Raw genomic sequence first — 22,279 nt, 5'->3', positions numbered from 1 at the left:
TCATGGACTTTCTATTCTCTTGTTTTTCGTGTGCTTCTTTCCTCCGGTTCCATTCTTCATTCCTCACTTTGATTTCCAGCTTTCTGAGTGGAAGGAAGATGTTCATACTTTGAATTGATTTGAGAGCGTCTGACGCAGCTCCTAATGCCTATCATTAAATGTAGAATAAGAGGGTTGTTTCTGGTACAGAGGCGTGCCCCCCCGTCCCCCCCCCCCCCCCCCCCCCGCTGGTGTGTGGCAACTGCAGTGTCCCTGAAGTGTCTTTATTTATTCACATTAATTATCTTTTGTCTTATTGCACCATTTTCTCCTGCTTGTCTCGGGGGACGAGCGGTGATCATTCCGTCGCCGCTCACGTTGAATGAAGCATCATTTCATTTCATGTGTCATGACCTGGAAAACAAAGAATTCCTGTCAGTGTTGGAGCTGCAAAGACAATAAAGTTATTAAATTGAATCACACACACACACACACACACACACACACACCCCCGATGCAGCAGCGTGCCCTCTGCTCGTGAACCTTCTGTCATTTTATCTTCTCTTGTTTTCTGTTCTCACCCGTACGGCTGCAGGTTGTGAATTAATGAGCGTCATCAGAAACCAGGTTCACAAGGGAAAACTAAGGGGAGGAACTGGAGGGGGGTGGCAGCGGTGGAGGGGGCAACAGGCACAAGTCAAGTCTTTATGATGCACCGTAGACGAGTGCAGCAGCAGCAGCAGCAGCCTTGGAGCCGACCTGCACAGGTTCCACGGATGCCAGAGAAATATGGCAGACGATTACCTGTAACAAGCTACACCTGCAGGAGGCGTGGGGATGGAGTCCAGCAGAGAGTTCTTCATTCTGGCAGGATGACCGCGGCAAACCTTGAAGCTCATAAAATATATATGGAGCAGCAGGGGGGTGAGTTTCATTTCAGCTTTAGGGGGCACAAATAGTTGTTGTCACCACAACACTCAACCTGCACACGTCCACCTTTTAAAGGGCAGCACGTGAAATAGTGGAACATCTTCCTCTCCTTCCTTTTCCAGCTCCTGCAGGGAAACCACGCAGCTCGGCCGACTTCAGCAGCCCCTGAGCTGGGAGACCGTTTCACACTCAAGCCACGAAGTTTCAGTCTTTACTTTTTAGGAGTGTAAACAAAAAAGACGCTTTAAGGCCGGTTATTCTCACGGTGAAACCTGGCGTTGACGACGCTTCTCCTCCGTGTGATGGCTCAACTCTGTGCTGAGAGCTCGTGGTCACCGTGTTTCCTTTGATGGCCGCTGAAACAAATCAACCCTCAGTCTGGATTCTCACCCTCATAACGGAGGACTGGCTGAGCGAGCGGACCCGCCGGCGTCAGGCCCGCTTCTCAAGTCAACTGCTCCGATCTGAACTGATCAAATGGAAAAAAGGAGATGCGCTGTGAGAAGTTGCAGCATTCATCCACTCAGCCTGCAGGCTCCATACTTTCAGAGAAAGGCCCAAACCCACAGCGCTTCCATTATCTCTCCCCCCACCTGGTTGACGGCCCACCCACTGGTCGGCTTGCTGCGGGCATCAACAGCATCTCGGGGCCCACAGCGTTGGCGATGGCTCCAGTGAGACACAGTAATAAGACTTGCAATGACCATTTCTGTGCATGTCGGTGTGTGAGCAGGTGTGTGTCCTCACACTCAGAGCTGCATGTCGATCAGACCCAGGAGCATTCATAGAGGGTTCTCCACTGCTGCTGCAAGCTGAAGCTGCAACAGCGCTCATTCGTCCCCAGTTCCCTGTTAAATACTTGATACTTCACCCAGGAAGTGTGCTTTGACCTTCAAGAGCTCACCAAGGTGTTTTTCCTTCCTGCTGCTCTTCCTCGTGACTCCAGAATACATTTCTGTGAGGAAATCGTCTCGTTCAGGACGGGAGGTTTTGCTCGGATGCCACCAGACCAAACATGGCCTCCCCACTCAACGTCGCTCTCTGTCCAGACTTTAATCCGACAGGCTGGACCTTCCTGCATCCTGCAGTCACAAAGAAGTGATGCAGGAGGGAAAAACATCTTTGTGAGGTCAAGACTCCTATTAGTGAGTACTTGAAAGGTAATATACACTTTTTAGCTGTTGCCCGAGTATTTCACACTCACACACAGTGTCTTTAAAAACTCAGTGACATCACACTGCTGCTATTGACCTGTCGTGCTGGTCTTCAGCCTGCCAGCAATAATCCAGGTGTAACTGTTCTTTGCAGAGGAATCGACAGGAGTCGCCTCCTTTCATCCTTTTATCTTTGTTCAATCTCATAACGTCGCCTTTGCCATCCTCCCTCAAGTGAGAGAGCAGAGGTTGTGCAGCGGGCCGCACCATTATCTGTGTGTGTGTGTGTGTGTGTGTGTGTCCTACACAGAATGTAATATCTGTCGTGGTGTTATTGGTGCATACCTGCTGCTTTCTTCACATTGCCTTGCTGAATACAAACCTCACACACACACACACACACACACACACACACACACACACACAGAAAGAAATCTTACATCAGTCATTACAGATGCCAGGGCCGGTGCACATTCCTGTCACGTATTTATCGCAGACAGACAGACAGACGTCTTCCTCCCCAGAATGTCGAGGCCATGAATGAGGGAACCTGATGAAGACAAGAATGTGCATTTTGTTGGAGTTGACAAAAGCAGCTTATTCTCATGCTCGCCGTGGAAACGTCTCGTAAACTTGCCTCCTCGTCCTTGCGCTCCCTTCTCAAGCGTCAGTGTGTACGGCAGAAACAAGGGTTCAGCCTAAGTGCTCCTCACTCCTTCTGAGAAATTCGACTTGAGTGCAAGCTGACAGCTGAATAGATTCTTGCTTTCCATACAAATTTTATACTTTCCCCCCCTTTTATCCTAGAAAGTGCCTTCGGAGCCTCGACGGCGCCGCGAGATGGAGAGGTGGAGCACAATAATGAAGCACTGTCACATTTGTTTTCATCTGTATTCATTTTGTCTGCTTCTCAAGAGTGCTTCTTATGAAAATGTTTCTCTGGATTACTGAGAAAGATTCCAACCACCACCATAATGATGATCATAATCACAGTCGTCATAATAATAATAATAACAATCATCATGAAAAGCTGTGGCGGCAGGTTTGATGACCCATTAGCTGCAGCCAACGACCGTACGTAGCGCCCGCTAAAAGCTTCCTCAACAAAAGAAAATATTCAAAATGTTCAACGACTGAAAGTCCGCATTCCTCAAAGCAACATGAGCTGCTGTTGTTTAGCGCTGCTTGAGCGCTCATGGAGAGCCTCTTAGTCTAATCATCATGAGAACGACGGCAACTGCATCGCGTGTTGCGATTGGCATTCAGCTGCTGCTGCTTTTGATTCATTTATTCCTCTCATCACCCGCCAACCCCTCCAGCCGCGGGAATCACGGCTGCAGGATTTGAAAAACCATCTAATTGGAATAATTTCGATGCTTATTGTGATATTGGAGGACATGTTTTAATTGGTCGTGTAGTTTTCAGGGGTGAAGGTTCTGCCTTCTCCCGCCCGCGGAGGCTGACGTGTCCACGTCTCTGCAGCGCCACGCTGTTGGAGTCAAAATGTTGTTTTGATACATAATTAGTCTTCCACAAATATTGCGCCTTCCCTCGATTTGACAATTGCAGCTGGCCATATATTTGCGATTAATTTCGATTAATTGTGCGGCGCTAATCAAAATGGCTCCATTAAGGCTGCGAGGCGTGCAGAGCAAACTCATTAAAGCTTCATGATGTTTAGACGGAGTGATTCAAGTCAAGACAGTTCTGCTGCAGTCCTGCTCTGACACGTAAATCCCCCACCCCCACCCCCCCAGAAAAACAGGTCCCAGTGCCGGCGACGCGCCCCCCCACCCCCCCCACCCCCCCCACCCCCAGATGTCACACGGGAAGATTTATTGTTGCCCAGTTTTAATTTTGACTTTTTCCAAGTTTGTTCCAGATGGAAAAATGGGAGAGGAAATTGTCAAAGCCTTTTGGAGTTTTTGTGCGTTACTGAAGAGGAGTGGAGCTGCTGGGCTGAGGCCAGGTTCTGCCTGCGGTCAGGATGGGTCCAATTTGTACAATGTTTTGTGTTTTTGTGTGTGTAGAATTCAGGACTCGGCTGACAGACAGGAAGTAGAGAATTGAGAGACAGGAAATTGACCTAGTACTTGGAGCGTAGCTTCAGGCGTCCCGTGTCAGTTCCTGTTTTCTCGTCTGCTCTGCTTCTCTCAGCGCTGCTCGCCATCTTATTCACTTTCTATTTGTGTCGCTCTTCTTCATGCTCCCGCTGCTGCTTAAGCCTGCTTCTTTTTGGCCTGTCTCACTGGAAGACACACACACACGCGCGCCCGTGCACGCACACACAGAAAACACAAACTCTGAAGAACAAATGAGAGCAGATCTTGTCACTTTGGAGTATTTTCCACCCATCTGTACTTGTTGAGACAGTTGATCCTCATTAGAGGAGCCGTCAGAAGCGCTGAACTCAGGCTCCACATTGTTAGCGCAGCTCGGAGGGCTTCTGGCTCCTCAGCTCAGCCTGCAGAGACTTTCTTCTCTTCAGGAAAATGTTTGAGACAAACAGGGAAAACTGAACCACTGAACCTGTCAGTGCAGGAATCATCAAGAACCAAAGAGCAATTAGACTTCCTCACACCTCACGAAATGATCTCTACCAGCCAGAAAACACCCAGAATGGCGATGAAAGAACCTTTCTGAACAGTTGTTCTTGTATTCCTGTTGTGGTCTCAGCTGTGAATGGCAGCACTGGTCGCTGCAGGCGTAGAGTCACTGGACCAGATGGGAGTCGCACTCAGGCCTCCGCTCCTCCTCCTTCACCCTTTAGCCCCAAACAGGCGATTAGCATGCTAGCGATGACGCCACCGTCTCTATCAGGATATCAGACTCGGACAGAAGTTTTTTCAAAGTCAAGGAACCTTTAATGGAATTATCTTGCGTCTTGTACCCATGAATTTTGTCGTCCTTTTCTACGGAGGTTCGTTCTGTGTTTTCATCACAATCACAAGATTCTTTCCCCTCTGCTGTCACTCTTGTCCTTTTCGGTTTGCAGACAGTGTCAGCCAGTAACAGCCGGTGTCAGCCAGTAACAGCCAGTGTCAGCCAGTAACAGCCAGTGTCAGCCAGGGTCAGCCAGTAACAGCCGGTGTCAGCCAGTAACAGCCGGTGTCAGCCAGTAACAGCCAGTGTCAGCCAGTAACAGCCGGTGTCAGCCAGTAACAGCCGGTGTCAGCCAGGGTCAGCCAGTAACAGCCGGTGTCAGCCAGTAACAGCCGGTGTCAGCCAGTAACAGCCAGTGTCAGCCAGTAACAGCCGGTGTCAGCCAGTAACAGCCAGTGTCAGCCAGTAACAGCCGGTGTCAGCCAGTAACAGCCAGTGTCAGCCAGTAACAGCCGGTGTCAGCCAGTAACAGCCAGTGTCAGCCAGTAACAGCCAGTGTCAGCCAGTAACAGCCGGTGTCAGTAACAGCCAGTGTCAGCCGGTGTCAGCCAGTAACAGCCGGTGTCAGCCAGTAACAGCCGGTGTCAGCCCGTGTCAGCCAGTAACAGCCAGTGTCAGCCAGTAACAGCCAGTGTCAGCCAGTAACAGCCGGTGTCAGCCAGTAACAGCCAGGGTCAGCCAGTAACAGCCAGTGTCAGCCAGTAACAGCCGGTGTCAGCCAGTGTCAGCCAGTAACAGCCAGTGTCGGCCAGTAACAGCCAGTGTAGGCCGGTGTCAGCCAGTAACAGCCAGTGTCAGCCAGTAACAGCCGGTGTCAGTAACAGCCAGTAACAGCCGGTGTCAGCCAGTAACAGCCGGTGTCAGCCAGTAACAGCCGGTGTCAGCCAGTAACAGCCGGTGTCAGCCAGTAACAGCCTGTGTCAGCCAGTAACAGCCTGTGTCAGCCAGTAACAGCCGGTGTCAGCCAGTAACAGCCGGTGTCAGCCAGTAACAGCCGGTGTCAGCCAGTAACAGCCAGTGTCAGGAAGGAGCAGTCTGTAGGTGCTCCCTCATGATTAGCTGAACACTAGCTTAGCATTAGCTTCATCAGCTCGCTGTCCTCCATCCCACCGTGGAGCCTGTTGAGGTTCAGCTGAGGATCTAAGTCAGCTGGATGACTGGTTCATTCAGATCAGCCCTGATTCTCCTCAGCAGGACCCTTGAGACCCTCCAGCTGCTGTGGGAAACTGAATTTGTGTTTGTTTCTCACACACACACACACACACACACACACACACACACACACACACACACACACACACACACACACAGCAAGTGGGTGAGAGAATGAATGTGTTCAACTTTCTTTGTACATCACCCAGATAATTCACATTTTGAACAAGAGAATATATTCTGAGAAAACTGAGGTATTTTGGTGTCAGATCCCAAAAAAAACTACCACAACAAAAGAGAAAGATCAGTCACACACCACACACACACACACACACACACACACCTCCCCATAGATGCGCCACTGATAGAAGCTGGGGTGGTGGGCGAGGGGCTGCTGGCTGGGAGGAGGCGAGTGAGACGGCGCAGGAAGTCACCAGCCTCGAATAAAACGTTCATAAACCCTGAAAGGATGATTCACTTTTTGACTCAGCACAAAGACTCACAGCACTTTTAGCTCTTGAGTTACAACGGGCGACACAAAAAAACCTCCCCAAGCCTCCAGACTCCAACATGGTCATCATCTGCACAGCAAATCAAGAACGCAGGCCAGTCAACATCTGTGGAACGGCGCTGAGGTTCCTCTACCGAGCAGGCCAGAACCGAGAGACACTCAGAACACCAACGCTGCAGTAACATACATGTTAGCGCACTGGAGAAGTCACATGACCCAGGGAGTTCCAGCTGCTCATGATCTCATCCTGTCCTGGCTCATCTCTCATTCTTCAGGAAATTTGATTTCATTGTTGTTCTTGTCTGACCTGAATAATTGATGGCAACTCTCCGAGCCCCAGAAGATGACACACGCCGTCTAAACACAGCGCCGCTCACCGCCTCAGAGCTGCGGCTTCTTTTAAGTCATGAATTCTTTAAAGTGTGACTCCCTAACAAATCCAGCGACGAGCAGGCGGGCTGATCCGTAGGTCACGTTCCATGAGAGGAATTAAATGTGAATCCAGCAACTGTTTGGGTGAGACTCTGATCTCCAAAAACCAACTAATTAAAATGATATATGGCAACCCAAACGGAACACACACACACAAATAATCCCTGTTAAACACACGATTACTCTCAATGAAGCAAAATGAAAATTAATTCACTACTGAAACTGAACAAGCCCAGAAAACATGTGGAAAACCAGCAGAGATGCATGAGGAGAGAGAGCAGCTGACTGAGAGGACTCATCACAACATCATCACAACATCTGGAAGCTCAATAATTCATGTGTGTGTGTGCGTGTGTGTGTGTGTGTGTGTGGAGGGGTACTTCCAGGATATGTTCAAGATTGTGTTACAGAGAAAAACAAAGAGCAGGAGACAAATCTTCCTGGGAGGGGCAATCCATTATTCATTTAATTGTGTGGCCCACACACACACACACACGCACGTGCGCACACAGACACACACACACACAGACTGTAGTTTGCAAAATTGAAAACGGTGAATAAAACATTCTATTGGCTCCTGAAAGTGCGTCTCTCACGTGCTGCAGCAACCGCCCACCTTCCAACGGCGCCGCTGCGGGAGGTAAAGTTCCCAAAATGTTCCTCTGATGTCACCCAGGCCAGCGTGGAGAATCAGTCCCTCCACCTGGACCTGGGTCTGCCTGGAACACCTCCCTAGGGAGGTGGCCAGGTGACATCCTGCGCCACCTCACCTGGCTCTTGTCTGAAGTGGCTCTGCTCAGCTGTGGCTCCTCCCACCTGGGGAAACCGCCTTGTGTCCACGACGTTGTTCTTTCAGTCATGACTGCGAGCGGGAGGAGGAGGACACCGACCGCTAGGAGGAGGACACCGACCGCTAGGAGGAGAACTTTCCCTTCCGGCTCCTCCATTCAGTGTCCCCTCCCCTGTCGTCAGATCCCCTCCCTCGAGAACAGAACCTGGACGCCCTCCTCTTGGGTCCCTTCTACTCAGAGTCTGCAGACAGATGCGGTTCAGAAATCCACACGCTGAGGGTGACAGGTCTATAATTAGAAGAATATGCTGGACTGTGTCTCGTTAATCTTCTCCTCATGGTCTCCCTCTTCTCTGCCGTCCAAGCTTCCAATCGTGACCAAGCAGCCGTCTTCAAACACAGCAGCTCTCATGAATTACATGAGACAGACCTGCGAATCGCGGCGCACCTCAAGAAGCTGCAACACACAGCTTCTGCTCCTCTGGTTGAAGGTCACATCAATGTCACCCCGTCGCTCAGCTGCACAGTCCATAACACCATGGAAATGGCATGTAAATGACTGGTCCGCATGCGGCGTTGAGAGTCCAGAGGCGAATATTCAAATGTGCGATCCATGATTGAACTGTAAACGCTGAAGAACGACCTTCACTGCGAGGAGCGCTGCCTTCTTTCGATGGCGTTCCCTCACAGGACCCAGCAGCAACTGAATCACCGCTGTGATTACACCAAATTTTGGCTCATAAATAATTCAAAGTGATGCTGCTGCTTGATTGCAGAGTGGCGCAGGTGTCAAGCACATCCGAGCACCGCAGGTGACGCCGGCGTTTGTGTTCCCAGAGTCGCTTTGGAAAGTGGGACGATCCGGTGGGTTTCTGGTGAAGTGATGGATTAGACACAAAGGGGATCGCAATCCAACACTGAACCAGGATGCAGGACCAGAACCTGCGGCTCCAGGCCCGAGCACACCTCAGTGAAGGACCATGAGACTGTTCTCGCTCTCTACTCTGGAACAGGATTTATCCTGAAATGTTGAGGAACTCTTCTGTTACTGATCCCAGCCATCGAGGAACTCAGCCACCGCTGACTCAATCTAGAGAAAACCACCGCGGATTAAACGTTTCGACGCTGATAGTCCCGCCTCAAAGACGCTTCGGATGCACGCGCACAGCAGCAGCACAGCAACCGCGGCGTTTCTCTCCTGCTTCAGGGAGAAAACACTTCTCTTCCTCAGCGAGTCAACAAACGCAAAGCCTGTTCTCAAATTCAAGCATGGAACCGGCGGCAAATCAGAGCTTGAACTCGGTGTCGTTATTAATTTATTGGATTAAGAGCAGATGAATCAACATATCAGCAGCAGCATCGACGTAAACAGACAGGAATCAGCACAGTTGCGAAACATCGTTCATCGTAACAACAGTCACATGTACAGGACGCCGGCCCTGCGTCGCCGTCATACCGCATTCATGCCGTGACTTTTCACTCCCAAGTGCCAAAACTCACAACATGATTCAAAGATTCTGCATCTCAATGCTAGGAAGTTTTGGTAGTATTTGGTGTATAAATACTTCAGCAGTACTCACGCGAGGGTTGCACCAGGTCCTGTGTCGCAGGTGGTCAGCAAACGCAGAAGTTAGCTTGGCTTCTACGGTTACACGTTTCTCACGTAGTGATGATGGCAGGTGAGGAAGCTGCCAGCGCCGCTTCATTCAGACCGTCTCAGGAGGCACCTGCTCACACGTTCCTCCCGCGTACTTGCAGCCTATTAGAAGAGTAATTAATTCCGATCAGTGGCAGGAGGAAGGATTATGAGGAGAAAGCGACAGAGAGAGGGATTAATACATTATCACACCTCCAGTGTGCTCGTGCCTCACTTCAACATAAATTAAACACAAAGTGTCACCTCTGCACTGCTCGTCTCACTTTTCAGAGGCTATTCAACGGTGCAATGATGCCCCCCCCCCATGTGTACATAAACTGCAGAAAGAGCCGGCGATGCTGATTGAGCTTGCAGTTGAGAACAAACGAATGACTGTTTGGTTTTATCCCATGACAAAGTGTGTGGGCTGGATGATGAAGTCCTGAATCACACCAAACAACCTGCGCAGTTTAGCTGCTGTTAGCATCAGCCTCCGTTAGCTTCAAGCTAAATATACAAGGCCGGCTCTTCCTGCGTTCTGGAGTCACGAAGATGAAACGCAGGAGAGAGAGACATCAAGACTCCTGTCAGCGAGGACCTGAAGGGAAAAACAACACACGCTGTGGGTGCTAATATCAAATGTAGGAGGATGAAGTGAAGCAGAGGGGCGTGAGCGCTGGAGGGGCTGGTGGGCGCTCTGCTACGGTAGCCGTGTGCCGCTGCGTGAAGCTCAGGCCGTCTTCTTCCTGCTCCTGTGCTTGCATGTGTTTCAGTGGTTGAGCAAACATAATCCCGTCCTCCTCTTCAGCCAATCGGTTCCAGAGGGATGGTTTTCTTTTTTTCAGTTCTTTGAGCGTTGAACTTGGGGGTCGTGTTTTAGGGGGCATTATGGGAGGAACACAGACCGCCAGGCGCTGCAGCTTAAATCTGTCACACTGAACTGAATAATTCAATATTGGTCCTCTCTTGTGGTCGGTGTGCCCTGTTGAAGAGGGAGTGGAATCAAGGATGTTTCTGGAAACAGTAAATCTGCTTTTCCAACTTCACCTGCTGTTCCTGACCAGCAGAACAATCACATTCTAAAAACCCTCAGTTTGTTCTCAAGTACAGCTTTGAACATCGACCGTCTTGAAAACCCTTCATCAGTCATCGGTCCAGAGGTGAAATACACGAGGAAACGAGACACAGGTGGTGCGGCAGTCACAGGTGCGGCACGTGAGGTCGTCACAGCAGGGCGCACACAGGAAGACAGGACACCAACTACAAAATAAAACAGGAACTCAAGACAAGGATCATGACAAGAACAAAATACTTGATTCAATACTCGTAGTTTTTGGGAAAACTTTGTTCTTCTCAGCCTTCTGTTTGAACCTTCTTTGGCCAGTTTGGAATTTTCTTTTTCAGATTTTTGCTCAAGTAAGAACAGAAAATCACCTCCGTCACAGGATATCACACATTTCAGTTGTCGGCATTAAACTGCATTTTGATAAATCACGTTAAAAATAAAATTCCCAAAACAAAAACCTGCTCTTTCCTCGAGTCACGGGGGGGTTGGGTGTTGGCTTCACCCATTCATCCGTATCTGAGCAAGCACAGCAACATATCAGGTGCTGAAGAGTCTCATCCACTCAGACGGAGGGGGAAGTGGACGTACGCGGCTGCGCGTTGCATCCTCTGCCTCCGACCGGCTCAAAGCCAATCAGAGGACGAGAAGCAACAGGTGGGAAAAACATTAAACACGGTTTTAATATGGATGGAGGACTAGCAGTTGGCCGGGCGTAGCCCCGAGGGTACAAGTGCCCCATTTAGGTTTTTATGGATTAATAATCTGGTTTGAGAGGAACTGAATACGGGACGTGGTGGTCGATGTGACTTTCTCAAGGTGCAATACAATCAATCCTGACAAAGATTTCAAATGGCGAGACGATTGGCTTGTTGAGATGACGTCCCCAAGGACCCGCCATGACCCCCACCTCACCGTTACTCGGCTGCATTCTCCTCTTGTGGGATGAACTGTCGGAACAATCTGACAGTTGAAAGCGTTCAAACACGTTCAAAGCTGTCAGGAAGCACAGATTCACGTCCTCCGCTGACTACCAATGAGATGAGGCTGGGATGCGTTTACTGGATGACACATTTGAATGACAGCCCTGACAGAACAAAAGCCACATTAGAAATGTTTTTTTTCTGTGTTCAACTTTCTAAACTTGTGATTGTACACGTCAGAGACCTGAGCGTGCATCCCTGAAGCGCTCAGGGATTACTGCACCTGCTGAAAGCTGCCGTCTCTGTGGACGCAGGGCGGTGGTGTGAATGTGGCACAGTTTGAAATCTCCTCAGAAATTGAATCCATTTCGAGGTGACGCTCCTCACGAGCTCCACTTGCACTAGAAAAGGAGCTCCGGTGGGCGGAGACAGTTGTGTTCTCATCTTGGCAGGGTTTTTTTCCCCTTCTCTTCATACAAAACAGACTTTTTCTCCTGTGGATCAGCTTAACAACCTGCTCCGATTCCTCTGTCGCCGAGTGTCGCCGAGTGTGGTGGAGGCCATGTGACGTTTATCCATGTTTCCTGCTTCTTTTCTGCCCTGAAAAGCCCCCCCCCCCCATTTTAGCTGTTGTTTCTTCAGACGGATCTCGATCACCGACAGACCTCAGTAGTGAACGGCTTCACACCTTCACAAACACAAACTGAGTTACAAAACCAGGTTTGCAGCGAGAAGTGAACAGGAAGTGTGTGCCAGCCCCCCTGCTCCTCTCTCCTGAACACGTGAGCGATGACACGTGACACACGTAACATGTGCACTCCACCTGCATGGGAGCCAATGAAAGGAAAGAATCTCAATCCTGTTTTATTCATCTTGTCTTCATAAGAGTGAAGTTTCTTTGTTCCCCTCCTGTTTTATTGCCTCTGCAGCAGCGACAGCTCCGCACAGGAGAGCGACTTCCATTACGTAACATCCTCAGAACTGATGAGAGGACAGGTGAGGTCTGAAAGGCGGACCAGGCTTCAGAAAACCCTGAGTGTAAGCGGTTCTAGAACCTGCACCAGTTTGGTGGGCAAAGAGCTCAAGTGAGGCCCAAACACAGAAGTTTGCATTGGAACATCCTCACCTCCAAGTCAGAGGGCTGTTCTAAGGAGTTTAAAATAAGACATTAAGACTTGAAGATGCCTCGTGTGAGGATTGGCCAACTGTTATCACCCTCCAAACAAATAGGGGGCAGCGTACGTCGGGCTCCATTGCAAATCTGCGTGAGTACTCCTGACCTTATCCGGTTCCTGAGCTCCAGGATCAGCGACTGAGGATCTGAAGCAGCGTCGGTGAAGAACATAAACATCCATGCCGACATCTGAAGACTCTTGCTGTGACTGTAAATGCACAAACACTGTCAACGATGATTCACCACATTTATGAGGACAATTATACAGCTGGTAAACAGCGCACGGGATTACTGTTTAAAAACTATCATCCGCGTCGTCGATCTGCGTGGTCGCACTCATGAAAGAACACAACTGTCACATCCCTTTTCAAAGACGGTTACGTCTCGAACTCTCACTGCTCTTTGAGCTCAAATATGTTGTCTCTTCACATGGAAGTAAGAGGTATATTTGACAGATGAAAGCGTGTGTGTGAGTGTGTGACAGGATATTGGAAAACCAAAGAAAACAACCTTTTCTCTTTCGCAGCCTGCAGAGGCGTCATTCACGCTGGGGTGCTGCTGACATGTTCCCGTCACTCCTCCACTGTGAATCAATGATGTTGCTGTCTTACAGTGACGGATCCTGCGTGTTTAATAGGCGGTAAATCAAAATCAAACGCGCACTTACCGGCTAACTCGACAATTAAGCTTTCATGTAGACGCAGCAAATACAACCCTCCGGGAGGCGACATGCAGGAGTTTCTCTGCAGCTCTGCAGGTTTGCCAGCTGAAAGGGAAGTGAGGAGTATGGAGCAGAGTTCATATGGAAACTCGACTAAAAAGACATCACAACGAAATCGTACTCAATGTGGAGGCTGAGTGCGCCGCGCCGGCTTCATCCCAGGGAGCTCAAACACATACAGAGTCCAGAGGGATGGGGTGGCCTCAGTACCCCTAGCAGGACGGCTCCACTGGGTGGCGCTGTGTCTGTTTCCGCGCCATGACGGTGCGGCCGTGTCTTCCAGTCGTCCCTCTTCAAGCGAACTGTCGATCAACGGATGGAGGTCACTCTCAGCAAATGGAGGTCACCCTGTGGCCCTTTAAAGGGGCCGCGCACTTCACCCATCAGCTGAAGGCCGTTCACGACAGGACGCTTTGAGAAGGCCTTCATGTGGACTTTCAAAGTATCTGAAAGGATTCAGCTCTGTGTCATGATGGACACTTTCAGGCTGGACTAATAAGTCCCTAAAGACTCTCCAGCTGGTCCAGAACGCTGCTGCCTGCGTGTTGACTAGAACTGGTAGCAGAGACCAGGTTTCTCCTGTAGTCTGTCCAGGAGAGACTCTGTACTCTGTTAAGAGACAAAACCAGCAACCAAAACTCAAGATGACCAAAAAAAAAGGCTCAAGGAAATTCACTCTGACTTTGATGAGTGAAATTTCTAGGAACTCCTGACAACCGAATTGTAAAGTCTTCTGGCGCAACAGCAAATGTCCGCGCCGAAATTTCTTCTGTTTCCATTAACACTTTACAGTCCACATGCATGCATGACACTTACTGGCATAAATAACGCATGAAAACTGGGTGGAGGTTTGAGGTTTTTCCTACTTTATTAATTCACTTCCAGCTGACTTGATCTCTAAAATCGAATCTCTAAATCTGCTGCGTAAACGCGCCTCAGAAGAGCTCTGCTCTGCCATTTGTTGTGTTTTATCCGCTTTGTGAACTGGAGGTTTGAATTCCAGTGCGACCAGGAACTCATCTGCTTGCCCACGAGAGGCTGCTGGGCTTTCAGCTCCACTGTGTTTGCAGGACTGGGCTTGAATTATTCATCATTTTTGCAGCACTTGGTGAGGCCCCGTCAAACCTGCAGAGACACGTTGGGATGATCCTCTGTTCACCAGGTGCCCCGTTCACCTCCGGGAACCGAGGACCAGCAAATGAGACGGGGCAACACCACTGGGACCGCAATCAGTCGCCCCCTACCTGCAGGTACGTATTCATACATGGAGACCGATATTTTAAAAAGTCTCCAGTTTGGCATGAACATGTAAGATGAGTGAGACTGGCTGCCATGGTTACAAAAAGGAACGAGCAGGTTTGGGATGAAAGTGGTGAAATGGAGGAGGCACCATGAATAATCTGGCAGCTCCAGCCATGCATTTAAATTTGTCCTGGTTAATCTGTGATTAATGAGTGGAGATTTAGCTCAATTAAAGCCGGTTGCATCTCAGAACAAATGTCTTTTAATGAGCATTTTTATGACTCACGGGGAAGGAAAAACAATCATGTACGTACACACACATATGTACAGGTATATCCATATACATTCTTATTTCCTTTCACATTAATTTAATTTGCTTGATGTCAGAGTCTCATTCTTTTTGCTTTCTTCACATATCAAACAAACACGTTGTTGGAACTTTACAACAAACTCACTTCAAAGAACTCCATGAGAGGCGTAGGAGAGGGGAGCTACGTGATCATGACGACTGGAAGTGGAGGCTTTCACCATTGCAGGTCAGTTTGAATGAGCTGGAGTTTAAGTCTTCCCTGTTGAGATGAAACTGTCGGCTCGGATGTTTTCCTGTACAACACCGGCGGTCTGTTTGGGGTCCGGCGCCACCATGGGTGAACGGGTGAGCCGCTTCAGCTGGATGTGCCAGCTGGTCACGCTTGTTCACCGTAGCACTGAGGTGGAATCCTTTCTTTATCACTCAGAACAAAGTGGTGGAGGATTACTGGTTTTACTCGACTCCTAGCACAGCAGGCGCGGAGCTTCATCACAGGGCCTTCAGAGACCGAGCCCTGTTCCAGTTCCCACTACAAAAAGGTAAAACAGCTGATTAATCTGTATGTGACTGGGATGTGTTCTTATCACCGTACCCACAAGTGTCACTGCTGGCAGTGTTTCAACAGTTTCAGTGAAACATTCATGATTCCGACTCAACGAGGTCAGCAGTGGCAGCTTCTGGTCTGCTGACGAATCAGGTGCTCCGAATTCTTCTTCTGCTGTTTTCTTGACGGTAGCGATGAGGGTCATTGAATTTATGAGCATCAATCAAGTGAAGAAAGCAGCTCAGAGTTCGTTGGACGAGGGTGTGAGGGAGGAGAGGGACACAGGAGGGCCGAAGAAGAGAGAAACAGAGGAGTGAGACGGTGACAACCCTCGCCTCACGTTTCCTTGATTTGATTCAGTAAAACTTTTCTGTTTGGGAAAGAAAAATGAGGATGAAACCTTCCTGTGGCCATTTATTCAGATAAAAATGAAAAGTAAAAAGTGATGCAGCTGCTTTCTGTTTGTGGTTTGAACAGAAAACACAGTTGAACTGTGGTGGCTGACACTTTCCAATACGCCATGCAACGACTTCAGGAGACTCACACTTGGGACTCGCACCTCCGAAGCAGTTCTCTTCCTGTCACCTGGTGATGTAAGTTTACTCAAGCGAGGCCTCTGACTACACCTTCGTCAAAGGCCGGGACCTTTTTTTTTTCTTTTTTTTTCTGAGGAAAATCACACACTCACAACCATGAGGTGGGCTGGAAGACCAAAAACAGACGACTTTTAATAGGAAGAGGTCCTGCACACTGAGATCCATGCAAGTTTCTTGAACAGACAAAAGCCAAGACTTCAGTCACAAGACACATTTTTACAATCAAGTCACTTTAATAAGATCCAAACTTCCACATTAATAAGAAACTTTGCACCAAAAAGAAAAAAGGTGGTGCAATGAATCAAAATGTTGTAATCAAGAAATAAATCAAGAAATAAATCAAGAAAAGTTCTCCAACTAGAGGTCCTCGTCGCAGTGGAACCACGTGAAGAACGGTTCCACCGACTCCAAGGCGGAAGCTTTTCCCTCCTGCTGCTCTGGGTCGTCGCTGACCTCCCACTGGCAGAAGACCTTGTGGCTGACGACGTCTGCGTCATACAGAGCGTCGAAGATGGACCGCAGCAGCTCTGCAGGGACAGAACAGCAACGTCAGTTTGACCTGCCCAGAAAGGCACAGCATGCCCCTTCCCCAATTCAAAACTTACAAGTCTCAAGGTACTAATACTGTGTTATGTCAAGTATTATTTAGGAGCTGTAAGACGAGATTCTTCCTTCGCTCCAGGGAGGTCAGGAGGTCATCACTCACTGTTTGGATGGTGCAGTTCCTCCATCTGCACCTGGAGGGCATAAAGAGCCTGGAGCTGTTTGTCCTCCTCAACAAGGAACCTCTGCAGCAGAGCAGCTCTGTCCCTCAGACATCCTGCATCGTCCTCTGAAACCAGCAAACCAAGACTTGTCAAAACTCAAGGGCAACAACGTAAGTCACAATGTGACCACTGATGTAGAGGCAAACATGTCCACGGGCTCTCAGAAAACTTCCAGCCAGGACTCAGAGCCCAACATGAGGGCAACAGTTGTCAAAAACCAGACGTACCTTCCATGGCCACTTGGCTCAGCGATGCCATCAAAATGGCAACAAACTGGTTGGAAGCAGCCACTTCCTCGTCCACGTTAGACTGAAAAACGATAAAGGAGAATTTGTCTTGACCCTGACACCCAAGAGCAATGTGCTCCAGTGGTCAGTAGAACGGATGATGATCTCTCAAATGTGCGAGGTCAGTGTGGCAACACGTACCTCCAGCCAGTCCAGGATCTGGTGCTGGTCTGTATTTGCCCGGAGGAGCTGGCTGAGGTGTTGGCTCAGCTCCTGGACCCTCGGACCTTCAGCCCTGCTCTCTTTTAACTGGAGCTCTCCTGCTGTGAACTCCAGATTCTGAAATATGAAAAACACTTGGATCTAAAAAAGCTCAACTTGCTGTCTTTTAAATGTGAAACAACAGAACAAACAAACGAGATCAAGAATCCTAAGACTGAAGACCACACAGCCTGCTGACCTGCTCGCGGATGAACAAGTCCACATCCGCATCCTTGGACAGGAAATCTTCCCATCTCAGCCCTGATTCCGTCCACAGGGCGCCGACATCTTGCGGGGTCTAATGTGGAAAAGTAGATGTTCAATGAAGGGAAAATAATGTAATAAACTACACAACAATTTGGGATCCATCGTCAGTTTGTGCATGCAATGATGATGGAAACGTGTGCTTCAATTTGTGGAAAACCTACCATCTGGTTTGCTAGCAGCTGGAGGATGGGAGCCAGCAGCACCCCGGCTCGCCCCAGAGACACCAGAGGTGTCGAAATCTCCCTGAACACACAATTTCACACAGTTCAGCTTTTCACTTCAACAACAAACTCAGTCGTGAGTTGACAAGGCGAGTTTAGCCGTACTGAAGAGCAACTTTTGATTGGCTTGAGATACTGAGCTTTAAACCAGGCTGGGTAAGACTGGCTGAAATTGTGTTTTACTCAATTGCGTTAGTTCTTCCTGATGTCCTGCACTCACCTGAAGAGATGTCCCATCGGGATGCCCCCATCACAGATCATGGGGGCAATAAGCTCTGCCAGGTAGAGCCAAATCAGCGGCACATCGATGGCCATATCCTCTGCAGCGTCAAGGATTTCACGGAGCCTGCAGCCCAAAAACGGTCAGTCAGACTTTAAACTCTCAGGTTCCTTTGCTTTGCTTGCGAGGGGAAAACCTCTCTCTCGGACAACATATGAACACAATGTGTTGTCATTCCTCACCCTTTGAGGTACTGCTCAGAGGACAGCGTCCCAGCCTTCACCAGCTGCTGGAGCAGCCGGCCCACCTGCTCTCGAGCGCTGCTGGTGTGCTCAAGCGTTGTGTCCATGGCGCGCCTCACGAACACGCTGAGCAGGGCGGCGCTTTCCAGCTCCTCCACACATTGCATGGCCTCCTACAGCACCAGAGGAAGAAAGAGATGCAGTTCAACAATCCTGACATTTCTCTTGTCCCTGTTGATATGGAGTTCTCCTTTTGATGATGTACAGAGGGGGGGTCAGATGGGTCTCAGTGGTCGGGACACACCTGCCCCTCCCCCATCAAGCTCAAGCTCATTCTGCCATATTCGTACCGTCATGTCATCAATCTCGAGGTATTCCTCAATGATGGCGCAGGACTTCTTCTCCACCTGCTCTTCAGTTAAGCCACCATTGGAAACAGGGGGAGGTGGCGTGGGGGGGCTCTCCTTCTCAACTGGACAGAAACACACAGGGAGTTCAGTTCAGTCCATCGTTTCACTAAAAAAGGCTCATTCTGAACAACCAACAGTCTTTCAATGGAATCAAATGTTTTTGGGTTCATACCTGGGTGCTCCTGGACCACAGGGCCGGAGGCGGGGATTTGGGTCGAGCTCAGCGGCCCATCACGACCTTCACGGTCCTCATGCTCCCTGTGTTCGGACCGGCTGTCCCGTGCGTGGACCAGGGGAGCAGGCTACAGGGACAACACAAGATCTCAGGTTACAAACTTAAACAAGATCTAACGAGGTAAGAATGAAGACAACTGGGATCAAAGTCTTAGATTTAGCAGTGTGTGCAAGACGGGTCAAATCTTCCTGTGCACCCACAACTAAACTGGGACCAAAACTGAAAGAGCGAAACACTAAATTATACCACAGATGTCGATCGCTGATGGCTTCACAATAAGATCTTAAAAGTTTTGTGACTTGAACTTCGAGTGAAAAGGAGTTGGACCTCACCTCAGGTACCCTGCCTGAGCTCCTCTCCTCGTCCCCTGGCCGTCTACGCCAGCTCAGGTCACCGTTTTCACAGTGACGGCCCCCTTCGTGCTGGCCATTTCTGGCTGAGTGTCTCCATAGGTCTCCTGGCTGATGAGGGAGGCGGCTCAGCTCCTCCCTGTCAGGACCACGGCGCCCTTTGTAGCCTCTGTCTGAGGGTCTGCCCACATCTCCTGGCCGACTATGCCGGCTCAGCCAATCACCATCAGGGAAACGTCCTCTTGTATTGTAGCCGTCCCTGGCCACATGTTGTGGACGGCTCCAGCGATGCCCATCCTCAGAGGGGCCACAGCCTCCCACGCTGTCTCTGCTGTAAGTGGAGGTCCTTTCCACATGTTGTGGACGGCTCCAGCGATGCCCGTCCTCAGAGGGGCCACAGCCTCGCACGCTGTCTCTGGCGTGAGTGGAGGTCCTCTCCACATGTTGTGGACGGCTCCTCCAGCGATTCCCGTCCTCAGAGGGGCCACGGCCTCCTAAGCTTTCTCTGCTGTTAGTGGAGGTCCTCTCCACATATTGTGGACGGCTCCAGCGATGCCCGTCCTCAGATGGGCCACAGCCTCGCAAGCTGTCTCTGGCGTGAGTGGAGGTCCTCTCCACATGTTGTGGACGGCTCCTCCAGCGATGCCCGTCCTCAGAGGGGCCACGGCCTCCCACGCTGTCTCTGCTGTTCATGGAGGTCCTTTCCACATGTTGTGGACGGCTCCTCCAGCGATGCCCATCCTCAGAGGGGCCATGGCCTCCCACGCTGTCTCTGCTGTTCATGGAGGTCCTCTCCACATGTTCTGGACGGCTCCAGCGATGCCTGTCCTCAGAGGGGCCACGGCCTCCCACGCTTTCTCTGCTGTTAGTGGAGGTCCTTTCCACATGTTGTGGACGGCTCCAACGATGCCCATCCTCAGAGGGGCCACGGCCCCCCACGCTGTTTCTGTAGTTCGTGGAGGTCCTTTCCACATGTTGTGGACGGCTCCAGCGATGCCCGTCCTCAGAAGGGCCATGGTTCCTGGCGTCGTCTCCTCGTCCACCCCAGGTCCTCTCCTCAATTGAGGTCTTGCCTCTCCAGGGACGCTGATAAAGGGACAAACAACTCACTTAATAGGGACTGATGCAGTTTTCAAGAGCATACAAACTACAATCCTGAAAGACCTGGTCATTCCCCAACAGCTGATAAATTCTACAGCTTCACTACACTCACAGCTCCTGAACCACGACTCGCTGTCAGTCTTGTGACACGGTTGCGTGATGTGTGATCCACTCACCTGTGCATGGTCACCAGCCCGGTGTCTGCGGTACGAGGGACCATCGTAGTTGGTCTCCTGCTGGTAGTTCGCCCTGTACGTTGATCGAGCGAAAGCCATCGGTGACCTGCTTGGGGGATTGTTGGTGTGAAAAATGAGAAAGGAGGACCAAGATGAAGATGATGGTGCAGCAGGTTCTCTCATACAGCAGGTCAGCGCTGTGGTCCTTTGTTGTGTCACTCTGACACGTCACAGCCTGGAAGCTCAAGTTCTGTTTTCTCTGAATTCTGACTCAAGGACCTCTACCATCTCGGCAGGAAGTTCTTTTCTTTGAGCCTTGTTCTGCCTGCTCTGAGATTTTTGTCTGGAGTTTGGAATTTTTAACAGCAATCATTTGTATTCCTTCTTCCCGGAGTAGCAATGACTTCAAGGACTTTTTAATAATAAAATTCTCCTGATTAGAGAGAAAATTAATCTTCTCCTGCCATCAGCTGACAGCATGGCTCCTAGAACCCAGAACCCTTCGAGGCAGCTGGAGGACCAGACACACACTTTGATAGTTTTTCTCCCATCAGCCTTCATGAGCTTAGTACAATAATTTCCCCCTTTAAACCCTCCACCAGTCTCCTAGACCCCATCCCAACTAAGTTGCTCAAAGACTCTCTACCCTCGTTAGCCCCTCCCCCTTAGATATGATCAATGTGGCACTGGTATCTGGTTACGTCCCACAGCCGTTTAAAGTAGCAGGAATTAAACCATCCATCCATCCATTGTCTTCCTTGTCTTCATGGGGGGGTGGAGCCTATCCCAGCAGCTACGGGCAAGAGGCGGTGTTCACCCTGGACAGGTCACCAGTCCATCGCAGGGCCAACACATACAGACACACAACCATTCAGATTCACAGTCATACCTACGGTCAATTTAGAGTATCCAATAAGCCTCATCCCCAATTGCATGTCTTTGTCAAGATGTGTTTTATTTGTCACCAAGGGATCGAGCCCAAGGCGAAATGCATTCCACAACTCAAAGCCTGATACAACGATCACAAGCCGTCACAATTATTACAGACTGAAAGTAATAATGGTGCATTTCAGAATTTAACAACAGCACATATACATTTGTTGTGTATGTACGCTAAACTTGAGCAGTCCGTTGACCCAATGGAGGCAAGTGAGAGTGAGGCGGAGCCGCGCCACCAAGCCCGGGCGGGGCAGGCTGCAGCCAACAGGCACTGCCACCCCAAGGGAGGTGGAGAGGGCAGAGGCGGGGGTCAGGAACACACGGGGGAGGGGGGATTGTATGTGCCATTTGCGTCACCAAGGCAGAAGGAGTTCTCCTGGAGGATAAACAGTGGGGCAGATGACCTTCAGTAGCCGATAAGGAAGCTGTCTTTGGGTTTGGGCAGAGGAGCACACATTCCAGTCCGTCTTCTCTTTCAGTCCAGTCCAAATTGTAATTTAAAATTTTCTGGTCTTCAACATCACTCTCCTCCTGCAGAGCGGCCAACTGCTCCGAGATGGTTTCCATCCTGTGTTTCAGTTCAAGAGTCTGTTGTTGCCCCGCTTTGCCAGCCTCAATAATTGCGTTGTAAATGACGGTCAGTTGTGGAGATCCAGATCTGGTGGCAGCCGTCGTCTTGCCAATTTTGCGGTACCTCCAAGTCCGAGGAGGAGAAGCCCCACAACCATGAACCCAAATAAGTAGAGGTCCTCGATGTCCTCCACGGAGAGAGGTGTCAAGCACGTGGTACGCCATCTCCCCCAGGAATCGAGAACGTAGCCCG

At 50.0% G+C, this 22,279-nt stretch overlaps 1 protein-coding gene and 1 long non-coding RNA gene across 7 annotated transcripts; both read right to left on the bottom strand.

Moving 5' to 3' along the window:
• Positions 1-250: 250 nt before the first annotated feature.
• On the bottom strand, positions 251-10,661 carry LOC147246921 (uncharacterized). Of its 5 annotated transcripts, XR_015109798.1 has the most exons (6): positions 10,066-10,211; positions 9,412-9,590; positions 4,150-4,311; positions 2,504-2,613; positions 1,814-1,991; positions 258-393 (listed from the first exon to the last, which is right to left on the bottom strand). It is a non-coding gene; the product is annotated as an uncharacterized LOC147246921 (long non-coding RNA). The 5 variants fall into 5 exon arrangements; XR_015109797.1 differs by lacking the exons at positions 1,814-1,991; positions 10,066-10,211 and adding an exon at positions 10,515-10,661 and having other exon boundaries at positions 251-393; XR_015109796.1 differs by lacking the exon at positions 1,814-1,991 and having other exon boundaries at positions 251-393.
• Positions 10,662-16,253: 5,592 nt separating this feature from the next.
• On the bottom strand, positions 16,254-20,687 carry LOC147246920 (eukaryotic translation initiation factor 4 gamma 1-like). Of its 2 annotated transcripts, XM_086183115.1 has the most exons (12): positions 20,518-20,687; positions 19,223-20,326; positions 18,828-18,957; positions 18,596-18,717; positions 18,246-18,418; positions 18,004-18,129; positions 17,724-17,805; positions 17,495-17,593; positions 17,236-17,373; positions 17,035-17,116; positions 16,747-16,872; positions 16,254-16,567 (listed from the first exon to the last, which is right to left on the bottom strand). In XM_086183115.1, the coding sequence occupies exons 1-12, from the start codon at positions 20,614-20,616 to the stop codon at positions 16,398-16,400; spliced, it is 2,451 nt and encodes an 816-aa protein (XP_086039241.1). In that variant the 5' UTR covers positions 20,617-20,687; the 3' UTR covers positions 16,254-16,397. The 2 variants fall into 2 exon arrangements, with proteins under 2 accessions (XP_086039241.1, XP_086039242.1); XM_086183116.1 differs by lacking the exon at positions 19,223-20,326.
• Between the last annotated feature and the right edge of the window lie 1,592 nt (positions 20,688-22,279).

The sequence above is a fragment of the Aulostomus chinensis genome, chromosome 17 (assembly GCF_037954235.1).
Source record: "Aulostomus chinensis isolate RoL2024-O1b breed Wild chromosome 17, RoL_Achi_v1.0, whole genome shotgun sequence".
Classification (NCBI taxonomy): Eukaryota; Metazoa; Chordata; class Actinopteri; order Syngnathiformes; family Aulostomidae; genus Aulostomus; species Aulostomus chinensis.
Note: the sequence above shows the minus strand (reverse complement) of the source record. Positions and strands in the feature narration are given on the sequence as shown.